Here is a 23,746-nt window from a genome sequence, read left to right on the forward strand (position 1 = left end):
AGGTTGAGCTGTTGTTCAGCATCTTAGCTATAGAGGGCAGTGTCACTGGCCCTCATATGTGGGATCCGAACCGGGGCCCTCTGGCATCCCAAGCCTGCTTTTAACCAACGTGCCACTTGACCTGCCCACGAGTTATATTTTAATTGAAGCTATTATTGATAATTAAAGCAACATTAGTCTAAAATAATTTAAACAAGAATTTTGGTTTAATAACAAAGTTCTTTAAAACATATAAGAATGAAGTGACAGTCAAATAAGTGTACTATTCCATTGATCTTTAAAATGTTGAAATTTATTACCAGGTTTTGAATTCTAGGATATCTGTTTAGAACAACAGCCAACAAAGAGGAAAACATATATGTAAATGCTACATTATGCACAGAAATCACAAAATAAGAGATATTTGACTACAGATGATCTTGTAACAACTGAATAATTAAATAATAGGAAAGTTAGGAAGGTCTTTTATGTGCAATCACTCATGATCTCAACCAAGGTGAAAGAATGTATAATTCTGACATTCTAGCGCTACTTCGGATTTAGCTGAGTTTAAGGAAGAACATAATGCAGTGACCCCATGTACAGTTGTGAATATGCCCAGATACTCTTCAAAGGGAAACCATCCAAAATCCACTATTGCATCTAGTGCTGCATCCATCATCTGTGGTTCAAGTTGTTTTCTCCTTGGTGCATTCCGATGTGGCCTACGAGATAGTGTAAACTCTGTGCCGGATGAGATGTTTACGCTGGGTATTTTGAGACGTGTTTAATTTTGAAAGAAAAAATATATAATTTTTATAATAATAATTAATGTTTGCAAAATTGGAGAATAACTGATCCAAAGATTATACTACATCTAAAACAATGTGTTCAGTAAGGTACAGGTTAAGTATGCTTTTGTACCTCATTTCATTCCTGGTACTTCTCCTGGGTGAGGTAATCCAGTTGCCAACTGGAGCAATATTTTAGCTGGTTCATGACAACATGACAAGGATTGTAAATTTATTACAAGTTTACAGTGGGTTGACGTGTCCTTACTGACCTCATCTCATCTCACCTCAGCTAGCGTAAATTCCACAAGTCCTTTGCAATACCCAGTTTTTAGATGCTGACTTGACTGTCTGATTGAAAGGGATTGAAACATGTAAGGAACAAGGGGAAATTCATTTGCATATCAGTGATCCTTAGCAATTGCTTAAATTAAGGACTTTAATATTCTCAGGACTCCCTTGGTTCTTTTCTCATTTCGACTTTATTTAGTAGCATCTGTGCTCACATTTCTAGTGTGATCCCTGTAAAGGGCCTGCCTCTCTCCCCTCAAATCTAATAAAGAACGTAGGAAAATGACTCTGACCTGCCTCGTGTCACATGACTTTTCACCTGTGGTGAGGGTAGTGTCATATAAAATTTTGTTGCGTAAAAAGAAGTTTCCCAAACTAAACGTTCTGGTGAGACGAGAAGTTAGTCAAAATAAGTAGGGTATTATTCCTTAATGGAAAGTAGAATGTTAAATAGAGAAAACAATGGTACACTGTCCAGTTTGGTGCTAAAGTCTGTTGTTCTGTTTAACTCCCTGCTTGTGTATGTACACTACAATTATGATATGTGGGTAATGGCAAATCCCAATTGAATGAATGAATGGAGTCAAGGTCAAATCGAGTGTTTTTTTTCCCTCCTTTGGTTGTCTTTGAATGGAAAATACCAGAGAAGGGAGCAGAGGAACTCAAGTGGAGGGGATTTGTTAGGCAAAGGATTAGCTATAGCTGCAAATGAGGAATTCTATGCAAGAGATCTCGGCTCATGTTCAGATATTGAGTGTGTAAGGTATTAAAGAGGTGATATAATGCAATATATTAGTCAAAAAAAAAAAGGTGATCAGTAATATTCCATACTTTCCAATTTGTTTTTTTTCACTTGCACAAAAATTTTTATCACTACAGAAAGAAATAGAATGTTGTTTGTTGCTCCTTTTGCCTACTTCTGATTATATTCTCATCCTACATTAGAAACACTATAAAATAGTATTTGCATTTCATTTTGGCTATATGTTATTGATCGGTTGCCTAAGTTCTCTAAGCTTCACTTATAAAAATGTATTTAAGAAATATATCTTACTTAGATGATAGAGTAATGCATCAAATTGCTTATTATAGCACTTGACATATAGTGATGACTCAATGAAGGTAGTTGTTATCAACTGTATGTTGTTTTAGCTGATTTGTATTTTTGGTTTGTCTGGATAATTAAGGTACTTACAAACAGTTTATTTATACCATTGTTTTTATGTTATATGCATTAGTGAGTACCCAAGAAAAAATTCCTAAGGAGATAGGGAAGAGATCTTGAGAATTTAGTTAATCCATTTCTTTTGGCTCTCAGTAGACCAGTACCTAAATCAGAGCTTCTCAATCTAGACACTATTGATGTCTGAAATCAGATAACACTTTATTTTGGGGGAGCTGACCTGTGCACTGTAACTAGTAGATGTCAGCAGCAATCCCTCCACCCCCCTAATCATAACAACCAAAAATGTCTCCAGATGTTCCCCAGGGGAGCAAAATTACCCGAGATGAGCCCATCTGTTTTAAGCCATCTGCCGTGGCCATGATGATTGCATCACAGAAACCTGTAACAATAGCCTTTCCTAGTATTTGCTGATCCCTGCTTGTTGGGATCTTTTCTATGGGCAGCCAAGATTTTTGATCTTGTTATTAAGCAAATTACTATTTTTTTAAAACTTAATTGTGCTGACAAACGTCAACTTTGACCACTGAAAAATCATTTTGTGGGCTTCCTTTTTGCAATAACTCATAACTTCAATTTTCTCACAACTCAGGTTCTTAATCAGGAATGCATTAATCATGTCTTTCCCTATGGTATTTGCATTTTTGGCAATTATAAACTAATGAGCATGCCCTTTATGTGATATTTTAGTTCACTTATACCTTTATAAATATTTCAGCTTTGTGATAATTAAATGAATTGAACATTATTAATTAGAAATGCAATCAGTGGATGTAGTTATTTTTTTAAATACTACTTTTAATATCCTAATATTCTTTGATTAATATTCTCCATGAAGATTTTTTTTTCAAAAATCGATCCATAAATAAATAAAACTAAATGGTTTTTTGATTACAGGAAGTTAGATTCATGTAATTATACACATGGCATGTACTTATTTGCTATACATCTGAGTCTGTTGCTCTTTATGGAAACGCATACAGAAAAAAGTGTTCGGTAGAATCATTCTGAAGAAAAATTATTTCATTTATGAAGTAATTCTTTTGCAAAGCTATAACTACATCATATCATGCAGATCTTAAAGACAGCTTTTTAATTTTTCATCTATAATCATGTCAATGAAATTAGCCAACAGGTAAAACTTCATGTAAACAAAATCAAATTTTTACAAAGATTATGCTCCTTTATTTTTAATTATTTGCTTAATAACTATAATTAATCAACAACTTTTGAGAAGAAAATAGGTGATTCCCCTTCTTAATAAACTAAAAATTCATGTATTTTTTGTTCAAATATTTTTTGAACTTTCATTTTTTTTAATAAAAATATCACTGCTAAAATAAACCATGTTTAAAATGTAAATGAATATGTTGTAACACCTTTGAAGGGAGCTAACATATTTTCAAATTTCAAAATTCAATATTAGCTATAATTAATATTAACTTTTAGCTTTATCTTTTCATATTCCAAATATAACAGGTCCTGAACTTTTCTTAAATTATGTCATGAGTCAGAATTTCCTTATGACCAGATGCAAGGTTCTAAAATATTAAGTTAAAAGAAGTTATAAGAAAGAATATTAAATGTGAAGTCTCAAAGTTTTATATAACTTATTTGGCTTTCATTAAAGCACTCAGAATTTGTTAATTAATGACTTCTACTTTTGATTAGCTATTGTGAATTTTTTATTACATTTAAAATTTATTGTGATTTTTACATGACAAGATTACTTTTTTCTATTATTGAAATAATAAAAAATGATACCTTTGAAATAGCTTATTCCTCCTAAAAGGCCCACTAAGCCACTACAACTGTATTCCTAGTGTAATAATTTTTTATCATTTGTAGCAGGGCTAGTTAAGAATTTTGCCCATCCATTAGAGAGTTACTTGACAAGAAAAAAAATGTATAGACGTGAATAACCTGATTAGTCATTGGGTGTATTCAGTGCTTCTTGGTATCAGTTGAAGCTGAATTAAATTAGTCACTGGTGTATTTGTCAATTGGAGCCAGAAAGTCTGCCCTATTTAATCTTAAAATAATTTGTACTGAGTAAATTATGGAGGTAGCCACTAAAGAAATCACATTACTTCAGAATTAGCAAGATCAATTTTGTTTAGGGTAGGAAGATAATTATTGCCTCTTAAAAGATGGAATAGGTTTACAATTTTTAAAATCACGTCAGTGTGCACTATAAAATATTATCTTATAAATGAGTTACAAATACTCAGGCTTAAAATTCTAACAGAGTAATGTTTACAAAGGAAATCAAACCAAACCAAAACTTAACTAAGTAAAAACTTTGTATTCCATGATCATTTTGATTATTTGCCTTTCATTTTATTCATCTTTATACTGCTGTTTGATTCTTAAAACTCTGTAGATTAGGTGTTATCCCAGTTACTCATATGGGAAAATGGAGGCTGAAAACATTTATGTAACTAGCCCAGATGCCATATTTAAGAAGTGGTACTCTGAACATTTGCATTCAGGTGTAATGCTCTTTGTTCTATTCCTTTCATTGATCTTTTCCATATCATATATAATAGAATTACAAGTGTACTATTCTTCACTTTCTATTGTTATATTCTTTACTTTCTATTAAATTACATTTTTTCTCTCTCTCTTCATACAGTGCAAACTAGAATATCAAGCATGTGTCTTAGGAAAACAGATCTCAGTCAGATGTGAAGGACGTTGCCCGTGTCCTTCAGATAAGTCCACAAGTACAAGCAGAAATGTTAAGAGAGGTAAGTGATGAAAACTTGTTTATAGTTTTATATTTGTTTTCACTATTAAATTTTTTGCAGTAATTGTTGTCCTTATGTACATAGTGAAGCTTACTGTTATGCATATACCTAGTTAATAATTATATTGTAAGGTTTTTTTTCCCCCCTCTAGCCTCAATTATTATAGCAAGTAATGTTTTTCTATAGATTTCCGTTTATCTTAATGGTAATAACTGAACGCTTCTTTCCTACATACTCACCATACTTGTATATAAGAAAACTAAAGCAATGCCTTCTATAAATTATTGTGTCTAAAGACACATCCTTTTTCCCCCCTTTTTGGGATAAGCATCATCATTGATATAATAAATGAGAAAGTAGTTTGGTTTAGAGTACAACTGGTCAGTCAGTTAGTGCTGATGTTTTAAAATAAAGATGTCTACCCCATACAGTGTGTGTGTGTGTGTGTGTGTGTGTGTGTGTGTGTGTGTGCGTGTGTGTAAATTTCCCTGTTGAATAATTTTATAAATTAAATTCTCTTTTGATTAGATCTAGAGTTTTTAAATTTTATTATAGATTTGATGTCTAGTAAATAATAAAATTATTGAAAATATATTTGTTATAGTATATAATTTGACTTTTCATAGATTTTTTACCATGGTTAGCATGATATTTATTATTATTATTATTATTATTATTATTATTATTATTTAAGGTATTCATTAAGCCTTTAAAAATGTACATGGCTGCTAGTTTCAGTTCTTCATAACTATAGATGAAGAAGGAAAGATAAGGAATAGATGTTTTATTAGGTCAAAGACTATTTTATAGAACATTAACATAAACATTTATCATATATTTTATAACCATCTGAATCTTATAATTTAACAGTCATTATCATGAATTCTTAATACCAGTAATTTATTTTTGTCCTTTTTTCTGAAAAAATATGAATAACAGATATTCAGGTAAGAAAATATGAAGTTTATTTAACATAAATTATGTATTTTCATAAACGTAGTATACTTGATATTCTATATTACAGTCCCATGATGAACACTTTTCTAAAGACAAAACTTTGAACTCCAATTATGCCATTTATATTTGTCTTTACTAATTAAGTAATATTTAAAATAATTTAGAATTTAAAGGCTGTGCTTCAGCATCACTTTTAGGAAAGCAATAAATAGTTGATTTTACTATTCAAGAGTAAATTAACTGATTTGCAAATTAATGGTATGCTAGTGTTCAAATATTAGGCAATGTACAGAGAGACACACACTAGTAGAAGAAAGGTTCTAAGCTGTCTCCCAGGAGACGTTCTTTTAGCCTCACTCTCCTCGTCTCAACTCCAGCCTAGAGCCAATTTTAGAGCTTGATTGCTTTTGGGGTCCCCATTTCCCTATCTTCCAATCCACTCTCTCTAGCAGACTCAAATGAGGATGTTCAGACATGACCTTGAATATATTAATCAACCTCCATATAATTAAGAGTGATTATAGTTTTCTTTTGATTACTTCAATATATCTCGCCTTCCTCATCCCCAGTCCCTATTTATGTATATAATTGAATACATTTTCCTCTGAAAATCACTTGAGGTCTGAAGTAAATCCTACATGGATGTTCAATATAGATGTCTTATTCTTTTTATTGGAATTTATTAAAAACATTTGAGAAGAGGTAGTCGTAATATGTGGACTGCTCTAATACAGCACAGCCCTTCACTAAGATCTCCCTTCAATAAGATTCCCTGCTTTTGAATTCATTTTTGAGTGAGAAAATATGTTTGATGTAGCATCAGTTTATCATAAGCTCCCACAAGCTACAGAAAAAACTAAACATGCATTAAATATGGAAGGTAAAGCATCCGACCAGAGGATCCCATGTGAATAAACAATAATTATGTTTCATGTTGCTCAAAGTCTCTGTACAATGTTTATATTAATATGTCAAGAAGGAAACTTCCCTTAAAGTCGTATCATCAGAGGGTAAAGATCATTTGTGTTCAATTGTGCGTAGAAAAAGAGGCAAGAAGAATTTAAACTAATCCTGTTCTGATGGATTGTCAGGGCAAAACAAGTACAGGATTTTGCGAGCTACTGTGGAAAAGCCGTGCAGAAAACTGGGTGACTGTCATTTATACACAGTGCCAAAGGCTAAGAGACATGGGAAATGTAAAACTTAGCTCAGTATCACTTCTCATCTTTCAACTGTCATTTACATTAGAAGCAGCTTGTCTTCAGTAGACTATGTAGTGTATGAAATTCGATTTAATAGCATCTCTGTCTAGAAAAAGTGAGAAAGAAACTACCAACAATGAAATGGTTCTTAAATCTTTCTGACTTCCTACATTTGATGTCAAATTGACACCATGGTAAGTTTTCACGATATTAAAAGCAGAATTAATTCTTTAAAGGGACTTGAAATATATTAAAACTAATAAAAATACATTTCCTTTATATAGTAGAAAAAAAAAAGTTCTCCTCTGTTCTCTTACTGTATTCAGTAATACCTGTACATAAATTGGTCCAAATATATACATTTAAGTAACCCAAATACTAAATAAATAGTTTAAAAAAAAAAGCACTAGAGCTTATATTTTTTTAATATTTCACACAAAATCCAGCATAGTGCCTGGCATAAAAGAAGCACAAAAATTATGTGGAATTAATGAATGGTTTTAATAAACTACTAACAAATGAAAATATATAAAAAAGAAAAGTAGTTTACAGTTTTTGAATTCTAGATTCTGACTTTATGTAAGCACTTGTAAATAAGTTTACTTCTCTTCAATCAGTAATTTAACTATTCAGTTTTTTGCTTTCCTAACTCATGAAATCAAGATTACAAAGGCCAGTGCTTGTAGGTCCCTTTATTGTATTACTTCCTTCCGTTTAAAAAATAAAAAATTTGTCACTGGATCACAAATACAGAATGGTTATTTGGGGGTCTTTATTTTTATTTTTTTAAAGCTGAGCCATCCTGCCACAGGTTGGCAGCTCAGCAGCTGCTCAGCGGCTGCTCAGCTCAGGCCGGGCATTGAACCGCTGTTGCTCAGAGCTCGCACTCTTGAGGGAGCTCTTAACCAACGGAGCCACTCGGCGGGCCCCTAATGGTTATTTGGAAAGTTCATCCACTTCATTCAAAGACTACACATTATAACTGATTTTTCAAGCTTCCTAATGTATTTTATATACCTAGGTTGTTAGGAGATTCATAGTTGTGAGCATGGACGACAAGCAGACCATTTCCCACGGAGTTTCGTATGTTGTTTTGCTGTTTGGTTTTCGGTGGCAAAGTTATACTCAGGGAATTATTCTGTCTTTGCCAGCCATTTATTTAGCACACGTTCACCATTGGAATTAGAATGATTTCACAAGCCAGTAGCATACAGGATGATATCTCTTAATAATCCAAATAAGAAATCTCACATTCCAAGCAAATGAAAGATTTAATCACACAATCATTCCAGGCACATGTAGATAAAGAAATGAAGTCCAAATTTAACAAAGGTGCACCTGTTTATACAAGTTTGGTTTCTTGGGAGAGAGGGCTTGCCTAACCCCAAGCCGACTTTCAGCTGCCAGTGCAAAAACGGAAGCCCCTTGTTGCTAGATCATGTTGGTAGGCAAAGCAAGGCAAGGATGTTGGTGGACAGGTTAGGCTGCTCTGAGGGTTATCACTTCAGGGAGTGTTACCTGGGTTAGCAGCATTGCAGACCAAAGAGTTGCCTTGGCCATGGCAGGAGAAAGTGTCTCAAGATCTTCACAGAGCTGTTTAGGTCAGCAAGTGGGTCTTGCCCAGACCAACACCACTGAATAGTCCTCACAAACTCGCAGCATTTATAGTCTAACGGTTACCTTGCTGTAGTTGCTTTTCCACATGTTCTTACCATTAAGCCTCCAGTGGGGTCCCTCAGCAGCTGGACTGCTGGGTACGTATAAATGTTAACAGATGAGATGATGATGCCCTGACATGATTTACTTTATTCTTATATCAAAACAACTTTACTTCTAAAAACAGCTTATATTTTTGTCTTTTACATAAACGAGTGAATTAAAACAGCTTCACTTAAGTCATAAACAAGTGGATTTGAAATCATATTAAACCCATAGACAACATATATGCATATAAAATGCAATCCTAAATCTTAGAAGGGACCTGTAGGACCAAAGATCAAGAGCATAGGAAAGGACCTTAGAAAGGTTTTCGTTTGTTTGCTTTTGAAACTAGTAAGTCCAAATCAAAGGAGTCTATTCTAGACATATTTCAATGGTCTACACAGAAGTGGTTCATGAGCACAGTGAACTTTAGACCTCTGACATATAATATTAAAGTGCTCCATTAAGTTATTTATTTGATTGGATAGATTCAGAAGTTCCTTTTTAATTGGAATTTTTCTTTTGTTTTAAATTTGAGTATTTTAAGGTCCAAAATACTTTTCCTGTTGTTATGGGTTTTCTGTAGCTATTATGGTTTTGTACATCTAATCCCTTAATTTTTAAATTAATTTTAAAGAATATCACTTTAATATTTTACCCTCATCCAAACATGCATCTAAACGCATTCACACACCTTCATAATTTGAAAAGTTAAGTTTGAATGGCCATATCCATAGAAATGGAAGAAAACCTATAAAAGATTTTAGCATTATCAAAGATTAAAAAAAACTGGATATGGTGAAAATGGAACTCTGGTATACTGTTGGTGGGAATGTAAAGTGGGACAGCATTTATGGAAAACCACAAAAGTTCCTCAAAAAAACTAAAAAATAGAACTATATGATCCAGCGATCCCTCTTCTAGATATATACCCAAAGGAAGTGAAATCAATATCTCAGTGAGATATCTGTGCTCTCATGCTCATTGCAGCATTGTTTATTACCAGCCAAGATATGAAAACAACCTAAGTGTTTGTGGACAGATAAATGGATAAAGATGTTACCGTATATATACTTACAATGGAATATTTTCAGCCTTAAAAAAGGAGATTCTTTCATTTGTAACAGAAGGGATGAGTCTGAAACACATGCTAAGTGAATTAGCCAGACAAAGAAAGAAAAAGATTTGCTAAGAGAATGGATTTCAGGTGTTATCACCACACACACCAAACAAAGGTAACTATGAAAAGAGATGTTAATTAGCCTTACTGTAGTAACCTCATTATATATATATATATGTATATCAAATCATCATGTTGTATACCTTAATTATATACATTTTTTATTAAAAAATAAAGGAAATAAAAATTTCAGCACATAAGGCTAGGTGAGAGGGACAGAAGAGATAAAGATGAAACCCTAAAGGGATTAAAGGCATGGGGAACATTCAAGGAAAGAATATATGCCATTTATACTGGCGCGCAGGGTACTTTTAAGAAGGATATAGTGCAAATTGGTCATTGCCAAGGATGAAATCTTTAGATATAATTCATTAGAGCCAAACACATAAAGAAGCTGAAGTTCTTGACTGTACAGTTAGCATTCCATAAACAATTTTCCTAAGTTTAATCATGTTATTGTGCTACAGATGTCATGTTTTTTTGGTTTGAGTGGGATGGGTTAGATGCACTTATTTAGAAGGAGATCGTATTACTTCAGAAAGAAGGCAGTCATATGGTATTTGTCTTTCTCAATCTGACTTATAGTATCAGATGGGTACTAGACTAATCAGGGGGATAACTTCATAAATTATATAAATTGCTAACCACTGTGCTGTACACCTGAAGTTAATATAAAATAATGTTGAATGTCAACTGTAATAAAAAATTAGTCAAGGGGATATAAAATACAGTATAGGTAATATAGTCAATAATATTGTAATATCTGTGTACAGTGTCAGATGGGTAATAGAATGTTTGGGGTTAGCACTTGGTGAGGTATATAAATATATAATCATTATGTTGTTTTGTACACCTGAAAGTAATTAAAAAAAAAAAAGGAAGAAAGCAATCAGGTACCAGTAAAGATAGTAAATGTAGAAATAAGAGGAGAAATTGAATTTGAATAATATTGCTGAGGTGGATTTTCTCAAAGCTTGAAATTCAATTAGCTATGATGTATAAGGAAAAGGAATGTGTCAAAGATAATGTTCAGTGTAGTAATCAGGGTGATATATAGAATGTTAATAAAAAGTGCCCGCTTTCTGGGCCTATTCATAGTTTCCACGATATTCTCACTTGCATTTTTTGTACAATTCAAGGTTCCTTTTATGAAAAGCTAAGAATCATGTAACTAATCATATTTCCCTTTATGTTTTAGTCTTCAAGAGTGTCAGAATTAAATAAATGATCAATCATAGTCACTCTATTAGCATGTGTGCTAGACTTGCTTGTTCCTAATTTTGATTGTGTGTTTGCGTACGGGTGTGTGTATGTGTTTTAACTATTTTACAGAATTTTGTTTTATGTGTTCCTATCCTGCGGGGTAGCATGATTTATTGGCTAAGACTATAGATTTTAGAATCCCAGTTCTGCACTAGCTGTATGGCTTTTGGCAATATATTTAAATTTATGAGTCTCTGTTTCTTCATCTGTACAATGTGAAATATATAAGTCATGAAGATGTATGAATGCATTTCCTGAAATTAAACCATCTTTGCATTTCTATTTCATTTTAATTAATGATGCTTGTAAAATATTGTTGAATTTTAATATATTATGGAATGGTTTCATATGTTAAATATACTTGTGATTTTATTTTTATGCTTTTGTTTATCATGATGAGTTACAAAAAATTGGAAAGTTTTTACGTTTTCTTATAATCAATATTATTTATATAATGTGAAAATTATCTGTACATTGAGAATTTGAAGTAACTAAGCAGTATTATTATTGATTGTTTTCTTGATAAATCTTTCACATTCTTTCATAGCTACTGGACTTTACTGTGTGTGTGTGTGTGTGTGTGTGTTTGTAGCTTCTTGATACAATTATGTTAATTTATGCTTTCTCAAATAAAAGTCTGCTTATTCAGATTTTAGATCTGTTAACCTAAGTTGTACATTATATTTTTGTAAATGAAAACACCAATTTTAGGTCATTTAAGATCTTCTGGAAAGATATAATCACCTTAATAACAACTCTAAACACATTTGTTAATGCCTGTGTCTTCATGATTTTAGTGATTACAATTTTGTGCAGTTTATTTAGTTTATTAAATTCTTTAATACTTTTTTCTTTTTGCTAATTAGTTTAGAATGTGTTTTTATTAAAATGCAAAGTTGGCACTATGGGACAGAAAAGAAAGTTAGGAAAAAAACAGTTTTAATGGGTATTCTGTTGCCAAAAGTGACTAAAAGACATTTTTTGCAAACTTTGTGCCTTGTGTCAAAAATACTAAATAAAGCCACACATTTCTAAGCACAGTGGGTTCAGCAACAGTATATTGTGTTGCTTTCATTATTCCTTGGGACCCACATCAGACACAAGGTAGAGAAGGAATCATTCTGAGTCCTTCTCTTCTCTGACATCACTGGAGCCCATGTAATTTGGGTTTGGGATCAGAGGTCATTTAACAGAAAAGATAGCTAGCTACCTTTTAACAAAAGACCCCCAATCTAAGACTGATTGAAATGTTTTTAAGTAGATATGGGAAGCTATAGGTTTGTAGAGTATTCAGCTGTCTTCCAGCATGCTAAATTGAGCAAACCTTATAGTTTTTTCCACATTATACAAGATACAGGGTGAGTTCTGTGATCGAACATGGTCATTTTATCCCTACTCATTTTATTGCTCTGAAACCTATAGATCCCTGTTAGGAAACAGTACTTATTTAATTATTGTGCTCGGCTTATAAATTTATTTCTTGTAAGAAAAAAACATTGAGTAATAGCTTACATATACCTTTTTCCAATGTCAAAAATTGAGTTTTAGCATTACATTTTTTATAATGGACTTTTTAAAATATCCCCTTTGTTTTTGTTTGTTTCGTCATTAAAATATCTGTTTATTGAAAAGTTTGGTATTCAGGAAACAAACCTATGACGCAGTACAGATTATTTTCATCTACTATTCCCTACCTGTTTCATGCATTTTATTTATTCACTTGAAACCATTTTTTATGTGTGGCCCTAAACTTTTTGTTTTTGTTTTTTTATTAAGAGGTTGATATCTGTCAACCCTTTTCCTGAGATTCACTTAAAATATGTACATTTCTTGAAAGCATAAAAAAAAATTACACTGGACAGAGATGCTGTTATCTACTATCTGTACTCAAACATATATCAGATTGGTCTCAACCAGAAACCACATTCCATTCAAGCTTAGTACAAAGAAGAAAATAAATGATAATTACATATTATCACAAAGTTTAAAAATCACATTATTTTCAATAATAAACATCCTTGCTCACTGTCACCATTTTCAAACAATAATACTTTTCTTTCTTGTTTACATCAAAAAGGCTTTTTTGTTGTTGTTTTTAATGTAATTATTATTTCACTGTTAGTTTGCTTCATTTACTTGGAAATTATGTTTTAAAAGTATGAATAATGTATAATATAACAGAAGTAATAGTTTGAGTTAATATTTTAACAAACCAGTTCACAAAAATTTTCAGTGAATTCAGCATGTAAAGAAAAGTTCATATTTGGTATTTTAAATACTTAGTTTAGGATACATGAAGGTTAAATACCATGGTGAAAAAAATGAAGAAGCAAGAGCAGTTAGAAGATTGGTAATAATTTAAGCTTGAGATGATAGTAGTTAAGGTATTAGGGATTAAAAGCAGGTAATAGTTTTAAGAAATATTTTGGAAGCCAAATGGTCAGGACTTGTTGAGTGATAGAATTTAGGAAAGGGTAGATCTTCAGGACTCAGTGACAACTCCTGAGAAGATTTTGATGATAAAACCAAGATGGAAATATTGTTAAAATTTCTAGTTTAGATGGGAAATTTTTTAAGGTTCAATATTGAACATGGTGTAATTAAGGTGTCTACAGCCCAAGTGTAGACATGTCTGTGCTTACAGATCAGAGAGAAGAGGTTTGGATGGGAGTAGGTACTGGAGATCCACAGAGGTGCAAAATGTGACAACAGTAGGATGAGAGGTCTAGAAAAGGCTAATAATATTAGCACAGACTCAGAAGAGAAAGAAGAATGTTTGGAAGACTTAATGAAGTTAAAATGAGAAACAGGAGAGAGAGAACAGTATCCAGAAGCTGAGGAATAAATCCTGACTTGAAAGAGATAGCTTTATTCTTGAATACAGGAGGAATGTTCTGTAATATGAACCTGAGAAATGGTTACAGACTTTGGCAATTAGAATGTCAGTAGTGATTATGGAAAGAGCAAATTCAGTCTAATGGAAGTTAAATGAAATAATGAAAACAAATTACTTACCATATAAAATAGGTATTCAATAAAAGTTTGTTTCTTCTTCCACCTCTGCTCATCTCGTGTTCCCAACATGTAATTTATTTCAACCAATATGGTGGGGTTGAGAGACTAGAATACATATGTAGAATGTTAAGGAAACTGGTGAAAATAATATATATCTGATAACTCTTATGTGCAAGGTACTTTGCTTCTGGTATTTAATTTACTCTTTAAAATGTGAAGGTATTATAGATATACCAGTTGGACACTTGAGGAAACTGAAGGTTCTAAAGCTCAAGGATGTTTCTAACTTAAGGTAGTTACCAGGTATTCTTCCGGTCTTTTAAGCCCACATTCTACCTTTGTTTCTAAGAATAATGAGACTGATTTTAACCTAGGTTTTCCACCTTGGTAAACTTTGAATAAATCCTTTAAATTTGTTGGCCTTGAACCTTCAGCAATTTAGAAGAAAAGGGCTGAACCAATATCATTTAACTCTCATTTGTATTTGCTTGACACTCCTCTTGGTGCTTTACCTGTATTATTTCATTTAATCCTAACAAAACTCTGTAAAGTGGATTCTGTTTGCATTCTCACTTTATAGATGACTAATTTGAATCACAGAGGAATTAAGTACCCAGTCTATAGTCGCATAGGTACTAAATATCAGAGAGAGGATTTGAAGTTAGGCTTGCTGTCCCTTAACTGTACTGTCATTAGTATAGGTTCCTTAGGGTCTCTCTTCTTCTTTGGTTCTATATCATATGCTCTTTCAATATCAATCTATATTTTGAGGTATATCTGTAAAATAAATGGTAGTGTTTGCATTGTTACAATTACTAATGAGAGATCATATAAGGCATAATATTAGATTTCCAAAATGAATTGAATACAAGCAAACATTTCTCTATACATAAAAGAAGCAATGTTAAATCACTCTAATTTTCTTGTTGAAAGTCTAAAAATGTATTGGCTATCTTCACCTACCATCTTGGCCAACTTCTGCTAGTGTATACTTTCTGGAGCCAAATTTTCATAAAATATTATGTAATGAACATTCTTAGATGCTAACAAGGACACATACATAATTTCGTTTTCTTTCCTTAGATATTTTGTTTGTACCTTTCATGGTAGCATTTTAATGTTTCCAGGGAGATGCAGAAAAATAGTTATTTTAACAATACACAACTTGCTTAATGTATAACTAATTAATCTCTTTTTTTGCATTTTCTTCTAAAGTATATCTGTACCAATTTTCTACTTATTGGCAAAATGATTACTGTTTCTATTATTTTTATAGAATTACTAATATTAGGCAATTATAAAATCACTAGTAATGAAGACATTACCAGAAATAAAAAATTTGTTCAAAAACAACATTTTTTACATAGATTTTAGGTGTACAATTCTGTGATACATTATCTACATATCACATTGTATATTCACCATCCAGAACAAAAATTTTAATGTGTGATTTTCTCCAAATTCTAATAATGCAAGTATGATTTACCTCTGAACAAAAAGACCTGATAATGTGGACTTTTACATTATAATGTGGTCTTAAATGGACTGTGGAACCACTTTATTTTCTACTAACTGTACGTTTCAGTTTTTCATATTTTTTCCTCTATCTTTACCAAAAATCTGACATGAGATAGCACTTAATTGATTTATGTTTATATCACATTTACCTTAAAGTATATTTATATCTATTTGTTCTTAGCTTACATGTTCTGAAAGAGAGACTTCTGATTATTATTTTTTTTAATGAAAATGTGACAGTTCTATCACCATAAAGGAAATATTTTAAATTTAATGGTAGAACTCTAACAGTAGAACCAAAACATAAATAAATTATCAAAGAATGTTCATTAGTACCAGAGAAAATAGCCACAGAGAAATATATTTTTGAATCACACAAGTAAGTTTAAAATATGTCTGGATGGTTTAGAAATTCAATTTCTGTAATTTATTTTGACACCTCAAAATAACTGATGCACATGGTAAAATACTAACTGGTACAAATCAAGGTATAAAGAGAACAAATGTACTTTGTCCCAGACATTAAAATTCTGTTCTATTGACTGGAGGTAATTACTTTTAACCGATTTTGTGTTGAGTAGTTTAGTTCTTATTACTCTGACGTATGTATTCCTTCACTGATGATGTGTCAATTATAGACAATATTTACTAGCTATTTTGAAAGATAACATTTTAGCTTGTTTCACTACCCTAACTGCCACCTGCCAATGGTGACAGTCAACTATTATTACAGTTCATCTATTGGTGATTTTTGTAGCTTTTAAATATGTGTTTGGAAGCAATTCTCCATGGTGTTTCTGCAAGTCTTAATCTTTTCAAGTAATCAGCCTTGGACAGTAGATAAAGTGTTTACCTCCAGGTTAGTGGGCAGTTTTATTTATTGTAATTTCAGGGTAGTGAAGCCTCCTGCTTCTCCAAGGAGATTTAGTTTATATCCCACAGACCCACTGTGTGCAGTGTTCCGCTAGGCTGTTTCCGCATGGTCTCTGTGGGATAGAGGGACAATGAGAACCCATGAGAACAAGCAGCTCATACTTTCTGCTGTTCCATGAGTAAGAAACTGTCTAAGTTTTTCAGGATTGTTTCACTTCCTTCCTGAATTTATGGAAATGTGGCAAGCAACATGCTAGTTTCCTGCAAGCACATACCCTCCACTCGGTAGGGGTCTATTCTCCACCTTTCTACCAATCCAGACCTGGTGTTGTGTAAGTCTGCAGTAAACTTTCATCTGTAACTCTCATAACTTGGACTCCTACCCTGTATCCACAATTTTTTTGGATTCAATATCTTTCTTTTTCTCATGCTGTCTCCTTTTATTTTCTTGAATATATCCTATAATATGTTCTTAAAAGGGATGTATGAATGGTGGACTTTTTGAGAACTTCAGTATCAGAAAAGTCTTTATTTGATTTTACATCCAGTAAATAATATAGCTGAAAAACATATCAAATAAAATATCATATTCTCTTAGAAATTGAAAGCATTGATGTTTGGTCTTCTAATTTCTAATGCTGTTGATAAGAAAAATATACTTTACATTACATCAAGTGCTATGATAACTTAAAAATATGTAATAAAGTATTATACTGATAATATTAATGGTGTACTTACAAACTAAAAAAGTGTACCTACCAGAAAATCCAAAGCTATATATTAAACTAAGTAGGGATTTAAATTTTTCCAAATGTAAATATTTTAATAATTCATAGTTTTTACCTCTTATTCTTTTAAAGATGCAAGAACAGTAAGAAAAGTGGCATTATCAAAAACAATGAACAGCATATTCTAAACTAATACCTACACATTAATATTGTTAGTGATTCACATACTATAACTATGAAAAATACCGGTATCTCTCTATATCTTTAAAATAAACTGTATATCAATTACTTCTGTCTAATAATTTTCTTACAGATTTAGCTACATTTAAATACAACAAATATGAGGTATATAATTATTTGTTTAAAAAATGTTTTATATTTAGACATATTATCAAAACCTTTAGATGTTCTAGTCTATTCATATAGTAAATATGAAGTATTGGTACAGTTACTTAACTAGGTCAGGCAAAATAATTTTTATTGAAATTCTACAACTTCAGGCATTACTTCTTTAAGGTTTTAAATTTGCATCTGGCCTTATTTTTTTGTCTGTCATTTTGCATATATTCCTTGTACTAGATCAAATTCTACAAATTACATTTCTAAAAATTGTGATCATAGTAAAGTCTTCTATTTAAACCTAAGAATCCAGGGAGTCAGTGAATCCTCATGCTTCAACTACACAGATGTCTATGTTCAGACGTCTATGTGCTTATATTAGTAATCCTACCAGTGAATTGCACTTTGATCTTGAAAAAAATAGCAAAAAACTCTAATTTTTAGTCTCCTATTTTGTAATATAGTTAAAATTCAGTATGTTTAAAGATTAAATTAATTATGTGTGTATAATGTTCTTAGCACAGTACCTAAATTATAACTTTTATTTATTCCTCAAGGATCTCTCTCTATGTTTCAAAGATCTGGGATTTCCCCCACTTGGAAGCCAACAAATTAGCCTACATAGTTTCATAGATGCTGGCAGCAGACAGGAGACTCCTAGATCCGAGACAAAGGATGGTTGCTCACAACACGAAGTTCATGTTCACAATCACACAGGTGTGATGTGGGAGCCACTCAGGGTGATGCTGTGCACACAGTGGGTTTCAGTCCCAGCTGAACAACCCCAACCTCAGGAAATCCCATCATAAGGAGGCTGAGAGCCAACATGTACAGTGTCTTCCCCAGAGGAAGACCTCATCTTGATTTGTCTGCACAGCATCATATCTGCGCTGTGCTCTGTAGGTCGACACTACCTCAATGTCCCAAGACCATCCGTTCTACAAACAACATTGAAAAGACAGTACAAGGACAAAAACTGTTACAATATGTGTTGACACAAAAGAGACACATGGAGAATTCTCTCTCAACAATATTAACAAATTCTTCCAGGCATCCTAGTGAATACATATCTGTTGAGCTCGTTGATTCTTCTTTGCTTTCCTCTTCTTTTCTTTTGTATCTACCCCCCTTACCTCTCCTTTTGAATTTGCACCTCTTACCTCTTCTGAGTTCTTCGCTCTTCCCCAACTACCAACCCTGCTCCTCCCATATTCTACGGTGCCTTGTTTATACATGGCAGTCAGAAAATAAGTGTTGAAATTAAATGATTGTGTTGATGAATTTATTGAGCAGGAATCTAAAAAAAAAATGTTTTAACAGTGAATCTTGGAAAAGGTACAATAGAGTTTTCTACACTTTAAATCTCAAAGCACAGTACATGTCCCCTATGGATACTTGAGGTAAAGGCTTCATTTCATTGAAGGTTTATTGGGAAAATATTAATGCAACAAGCCCTTTATTTTAAGGTAATTATGAGTAATTTTGCTGAGTTTGAAGCTAATTTTAAAAATTGAAATGATTTTAAGTCAATTTATACACAATCATTAACTGAATAAATAGTATAAGAGTAAGAACTTAGAATCTTACCATTTTGGTTTGATTCCTATTCTATTGATTATTTATAGTCATATGCTATAAACCTCCAATAAATTACTATTATTGCTTTAAACAGACAACTATTTACTGGAAATAAATTGCTTCAGTTTTTATCTTTCTGAGAGACTCTTTATTTCTCCTTTACTTTTGAAGAATAATTTCACTGGTTATAGAATTCAAGTTTGGTAGGTTTGTTTTTGCTTTTGTTTTTTTGTTGTTTGTTTGTTTTTCTTTAAATATTTTAAAGATTTTCCTTCAATCTTCTTTTACTTTATTGTTTCTGATAAAAGTTGGCTAGAATTCTTATCTTTGTTTCTCTAGGTGAGCGCTCGCCACTCAAGCTTTCTTTCTTTTTTTTTTTTTAAAGATTTTTATTGGGGAATTGGGGGATGGGAACAGTGCTGGGGAATTGGGGGAGGGGGAACAGACAAGTTGCTGTCCTTTTGTTCTTCAGTCTAGTTGTGGAGGATGTTGCTTCACTGGCCCAAGTTGGCACCATCATTGCGCTCTTCCCGGGTGAGGCAGATCAGTCGCTGGCTTCTGGATGGCCGCTCACTGCAGCTGCTGGCCGCTCACACTGGCTGCTGGCTACACACAGTAGCCCATGGCAACCCACTGCCACAGGGGCTGCAACCTACACCGTCTCCGGCGAATCCAGGTTGAGCTGTTGTTCAGCATCTTAGCTGTAGAGGGCAGTGTCACTGGCCCTCATATGTGGGATCCGAACCGGGGCCCTCTGGCATCCCAAGCCAGTTCTTAACCATCGCGCCACTCGGCAGGCCCTCAAGCTTTCTTTAACATCCTTTGTTTTTTACAGTTGACTGTTAATACATGTGGTTATTCTGTTTTTATTTCACTTTGTGTTTATTTTGCTTGATATTTTCTGAACTTTTTGAACCTGTGATTTGGTGTCTGTCATTAATTTTGAAAAGATCTTTTCTATTATTTCTTTAAATATTTTGCTATCCTGATCTCTCTTTTTTTGCTTTTCTCATTAAGCAAATATTACAGCTTTTGATATTGTCCCATTGTTCTTAGATGTTTTGTTTTGTTTTTATTTTTTGACTTTTATTGTTTGTTTGTTTGTTTTTCTCTTTGCATTTCAGTTTAGGAGGTTCCTTTTGACCTATTTTAAAATTCACTGATTTTTTTCCTTGACTGTCATGTTTATGGATGACCTATTGAATGCAGCCTTCATTCTTATTACTGTGATTTTTTTTTTATTTCTACTACTTTCTTTGGATTATCTCTCCTATTCTTATCTCTATGTTAATCATCTGGCTTTTCATGTTCCCTCTCCTCTTTTATAGTCTAATATGCTAATCAGAGTTATTTTAAATTCCTTCTCTGATCATTTCAATATCCAGTCAAATGGCACTGGTTCTAATGATGGGTTGCTTTGCCTCTTGAGATTGCTTTCTAATTTTTTCAAAGTTTCCATGACTTGCAATTTGTTGTTGTTTTTGTTGTTGTTGTTGAACGCTGGAGAGAATGAGTAGGGTAGTGAGCACTGAGGTAAATAAGCCATTACTGTAGGATTATGTTACCATGGCTAGGATTTGAGCTGTGTCCCATGATTACTGTAGCTTTAGGTATCAGAGGTTTCAAATTCCTCTTATGTCATTGTTTTGTCCTTTCATCTCTTAGGGAGCTCCCTTTTGTACTACTCCTCAGAAACACTGAGCATTTGGCAGCTCTTTCACTTGTTATTTATCATTATTATTATTATTGGAAGCATGTTAAGGACCTGGTAAGATGTGGGAGAGGGGGTAGTTTTCTAATTTTCTGATTGTCTTAGACTTTTGGAGGACCTGTGACTAGGGAAGTGATTCTGTCCCTTCTCCAACTACAGAGTTCACAACCTACTTCTCTAAAGTTCTGTACCCTGTCAGTTATGGCATTTATTTATTTGTTGATTGGTTGGTTTGCTGATTTAGGTAGAATAGGAAGGTTGGAGGTGGTTGGACTTTAGGGAATTTCCTTCCTATACCTGGAAAAAGGCTCTGGCAAAGTTTTTTCCCCTGAAAAGTAGGTCTCTGTTGTGGAGAAAACTCTGGGCTTATTTCAAATATCTTTTTCTCTCCAATCAGAGCCACAAAGTGATACTCCTTTGGTTTTCTAGAAGGCAAGCCCATGACGTATGGAAGCTCCATAGGACAGAATCCCGCAGGAGTTTCTCATTATCATGCTAGTCCACACTCAGCCTTCAGCATTTTGTCAAAATCTCCATTTATGTGTCCCTGTCAGCTTATGCCTCCAACAGCTTCTCCAATCCAGCACATCATAACTGTGTCTCCTTTTCCTTTCCCTGAGTTTGGAGAGTATCAGCACTGCCCTCGCGTGAAGTCCTTATCCCTGTTCCCCAGAGATTAGGAGTTTGTCAGGAAAAAGTGATTGAGAAAATGTCACAAGATGGCCACTCTTCCATTCCTGCCGCCAGGGCCATGTAGAGAGTTTTTATTTTGTTTTTCTTTGTTTGTTTGTTTGTTTTTTTGGTTTTTCTTTTTGTTTTGTTTTTTGTTTGTTTCATTTTGTTTTGTTTTAATCCTCTCTGTAAGAATACTGTGGGGCTCTAGAAGAATAGCATACAAAAGTGAAGCCCCTCCCCCTTTAACTTCAGCTTCCAGGAGTTTCACTCTCAAGATAGTCCATGCTCAGCCTCCAGCAATATGTCAAAATTGCTGTTTACTGTTTCTACCTCTTTATAGCATCCATGAGTTTACCTGTAAAGTAATAAATCTCAGGTAATATATCTCTAGATTTGTCCGACTCAGATTTCAGGGTGGTGGTTGCCATGTAACCTCAGTTCTCTGAAGGGTCCCAGCAAAGCAAATGATTTTTAGTTTTGTCTGTTTTTTCTTGGTATAAAGACAGAGAAAATGACTATCAAGCTCCTTAAATGTTGGATCTGAAACTTCAAGTCTAAAAACACTTTTAAAATATAAATCACCACACAATTGTTAATGAATCATTAGTTATTGCCATATAATTTATTGGAGTACAATGCTCATCAGTTGTCTTTTGAATAAAGGATGACACTGTGACTCAATAGTAAAAAGAAAAAGATGCAATGATATCCTTTCTATGAATAATGTAGATGTTTGAATGTGTTCATCTTCTGACCTAGATATTCTAGAAACCAATAGCACGAATGTGTAAAAAAGCATCTGCACTTTAGAGTTTAGTTAGAGCTCTGAAAAAGAGGAAGGAGACCCAAAGAACTTAATTTTGCTCGTTTAGTAAATGGCCTTGTACTACTAGGAGTTTTGACTGTGATTCAGTTTTGACTGTAATTCTGATTGCTTTAACTCAAAAGACCAAAGTATCATGTTTACATTTTGTAAAATGAACAGCACTATTCTTTTAACTGTTTCTGCTGGTCCTGCGAGATCAAGCACCAGGGAGGACTCCCAGGCATTTCTCAGCAGTTGCTCAGTTGAGTCAAATTGAGAGCTCTGCTCCATTAGTGTGGGAGCAGCAGCTTTGTAGTTTTCTGAATAATTAATGAAAACACAAGCTCACAGTTCTTCCCTCTAACTGAAAATTTGTTTTAGTGGATTTTCTGAGCACACGGTTGTTCCTTAAAAATTTATTAAAAAATTAAGGCTTAATTATCTAAAGTATAAAATTCACTACAGCCACTAATGAGTAAGCATAAAATCATGTCAGGGCATCAGAGTGTAGTAAAGATGATAATGGAGATATTTTGTACGATTTTTGGCCAGAGACCATTTTATTTGGTTTAAACAGGTCCTGATTCCAAATACAATAGTATGGGGAATTTACATTTAGACTACTGTCATTGTTTTGCTTCACTTTGTAGGATTAAAGTAATAAATCTACAATATATTGATAGAGTTTGACTTTTTAAGCAAGGTAATCTTTCGTTATGATTAATAAATAGATAAAAGGATGAAAAGTCTTATGACCTAGATTACTACCTCCCAGAGGAATTGGAATTTTCCAAGGTTCATTTTATGATCTATATTTGAATATTATGATCAGCCCCCTGAGAGTATGTGATATACATTTTACAAAAGTTAAACTTTATAAACCCAGGTTATTCCAGATGATACTCAGAGTGTGAAATATTTCAGAAATTTTGTTTACGTAGTGTGTAATTTCAGAATTAAGAAAAAACACTAAAAGCTAGACTTATGCAGTAGTTTGTAGTTAACTCTTTTTCTAAAATTAAAACTGAACTGCAAATAATAATTTCCAAAAAATAGTGTCATTTTTCTCTTAATCAAATTACCATATACATATATGCACATAAAAATAATAAAATTTAAAACAGACATTTTTCTGGAATATATATATGTATATATATATATATATATATATATATATATATATTTAATATATATATAAATACATATG

General features: G+C 32.9%; 1 protein-coding gene across 5 annotated transcripts in view; it reads left to right on the forward strand.

The window, feature by feature from the left end:
* Positions 1-23,746, forward strand: part of SPOCK3 (SPARC (osteonectin), cwcv and kazal like domains proteoglycan 3) — a 363,483-nt gene that overhangs the window by 260,762 nt on the left and 78,975 nt on the right. For all 5 annotated transcript variants that reach the window (XM_019650566.1, XM_019650568.1, XM_019650564.1 and 2 more), the window contains one exon: positions 4,880-4,994. In XM_019650566.1, the coding sequence (XP_019506111.1) occupies positions 4,880-4,994 (115 nt within the window). The remainder of the gene's footprint in view (positions 1-4,879; positions 4,995-23,746) is intronic.

The sequence above is a fragment of the Hipposideros armiger genome, unplaced genomic scaffold (genome assembly GCF_001890085.2).
Source record: "Hipposideros armiger isolate ML-2016 unplaced genomic scaffold, ASM189008v1 scaffold_142, whole genome shotgun sequence".
Lineage (NCBI taxonomy): Eukaryota > Metazoa > Chordata > Mammalia > Chiroptera > Hipposideridae > Hipposideros > Hipposideros armiger.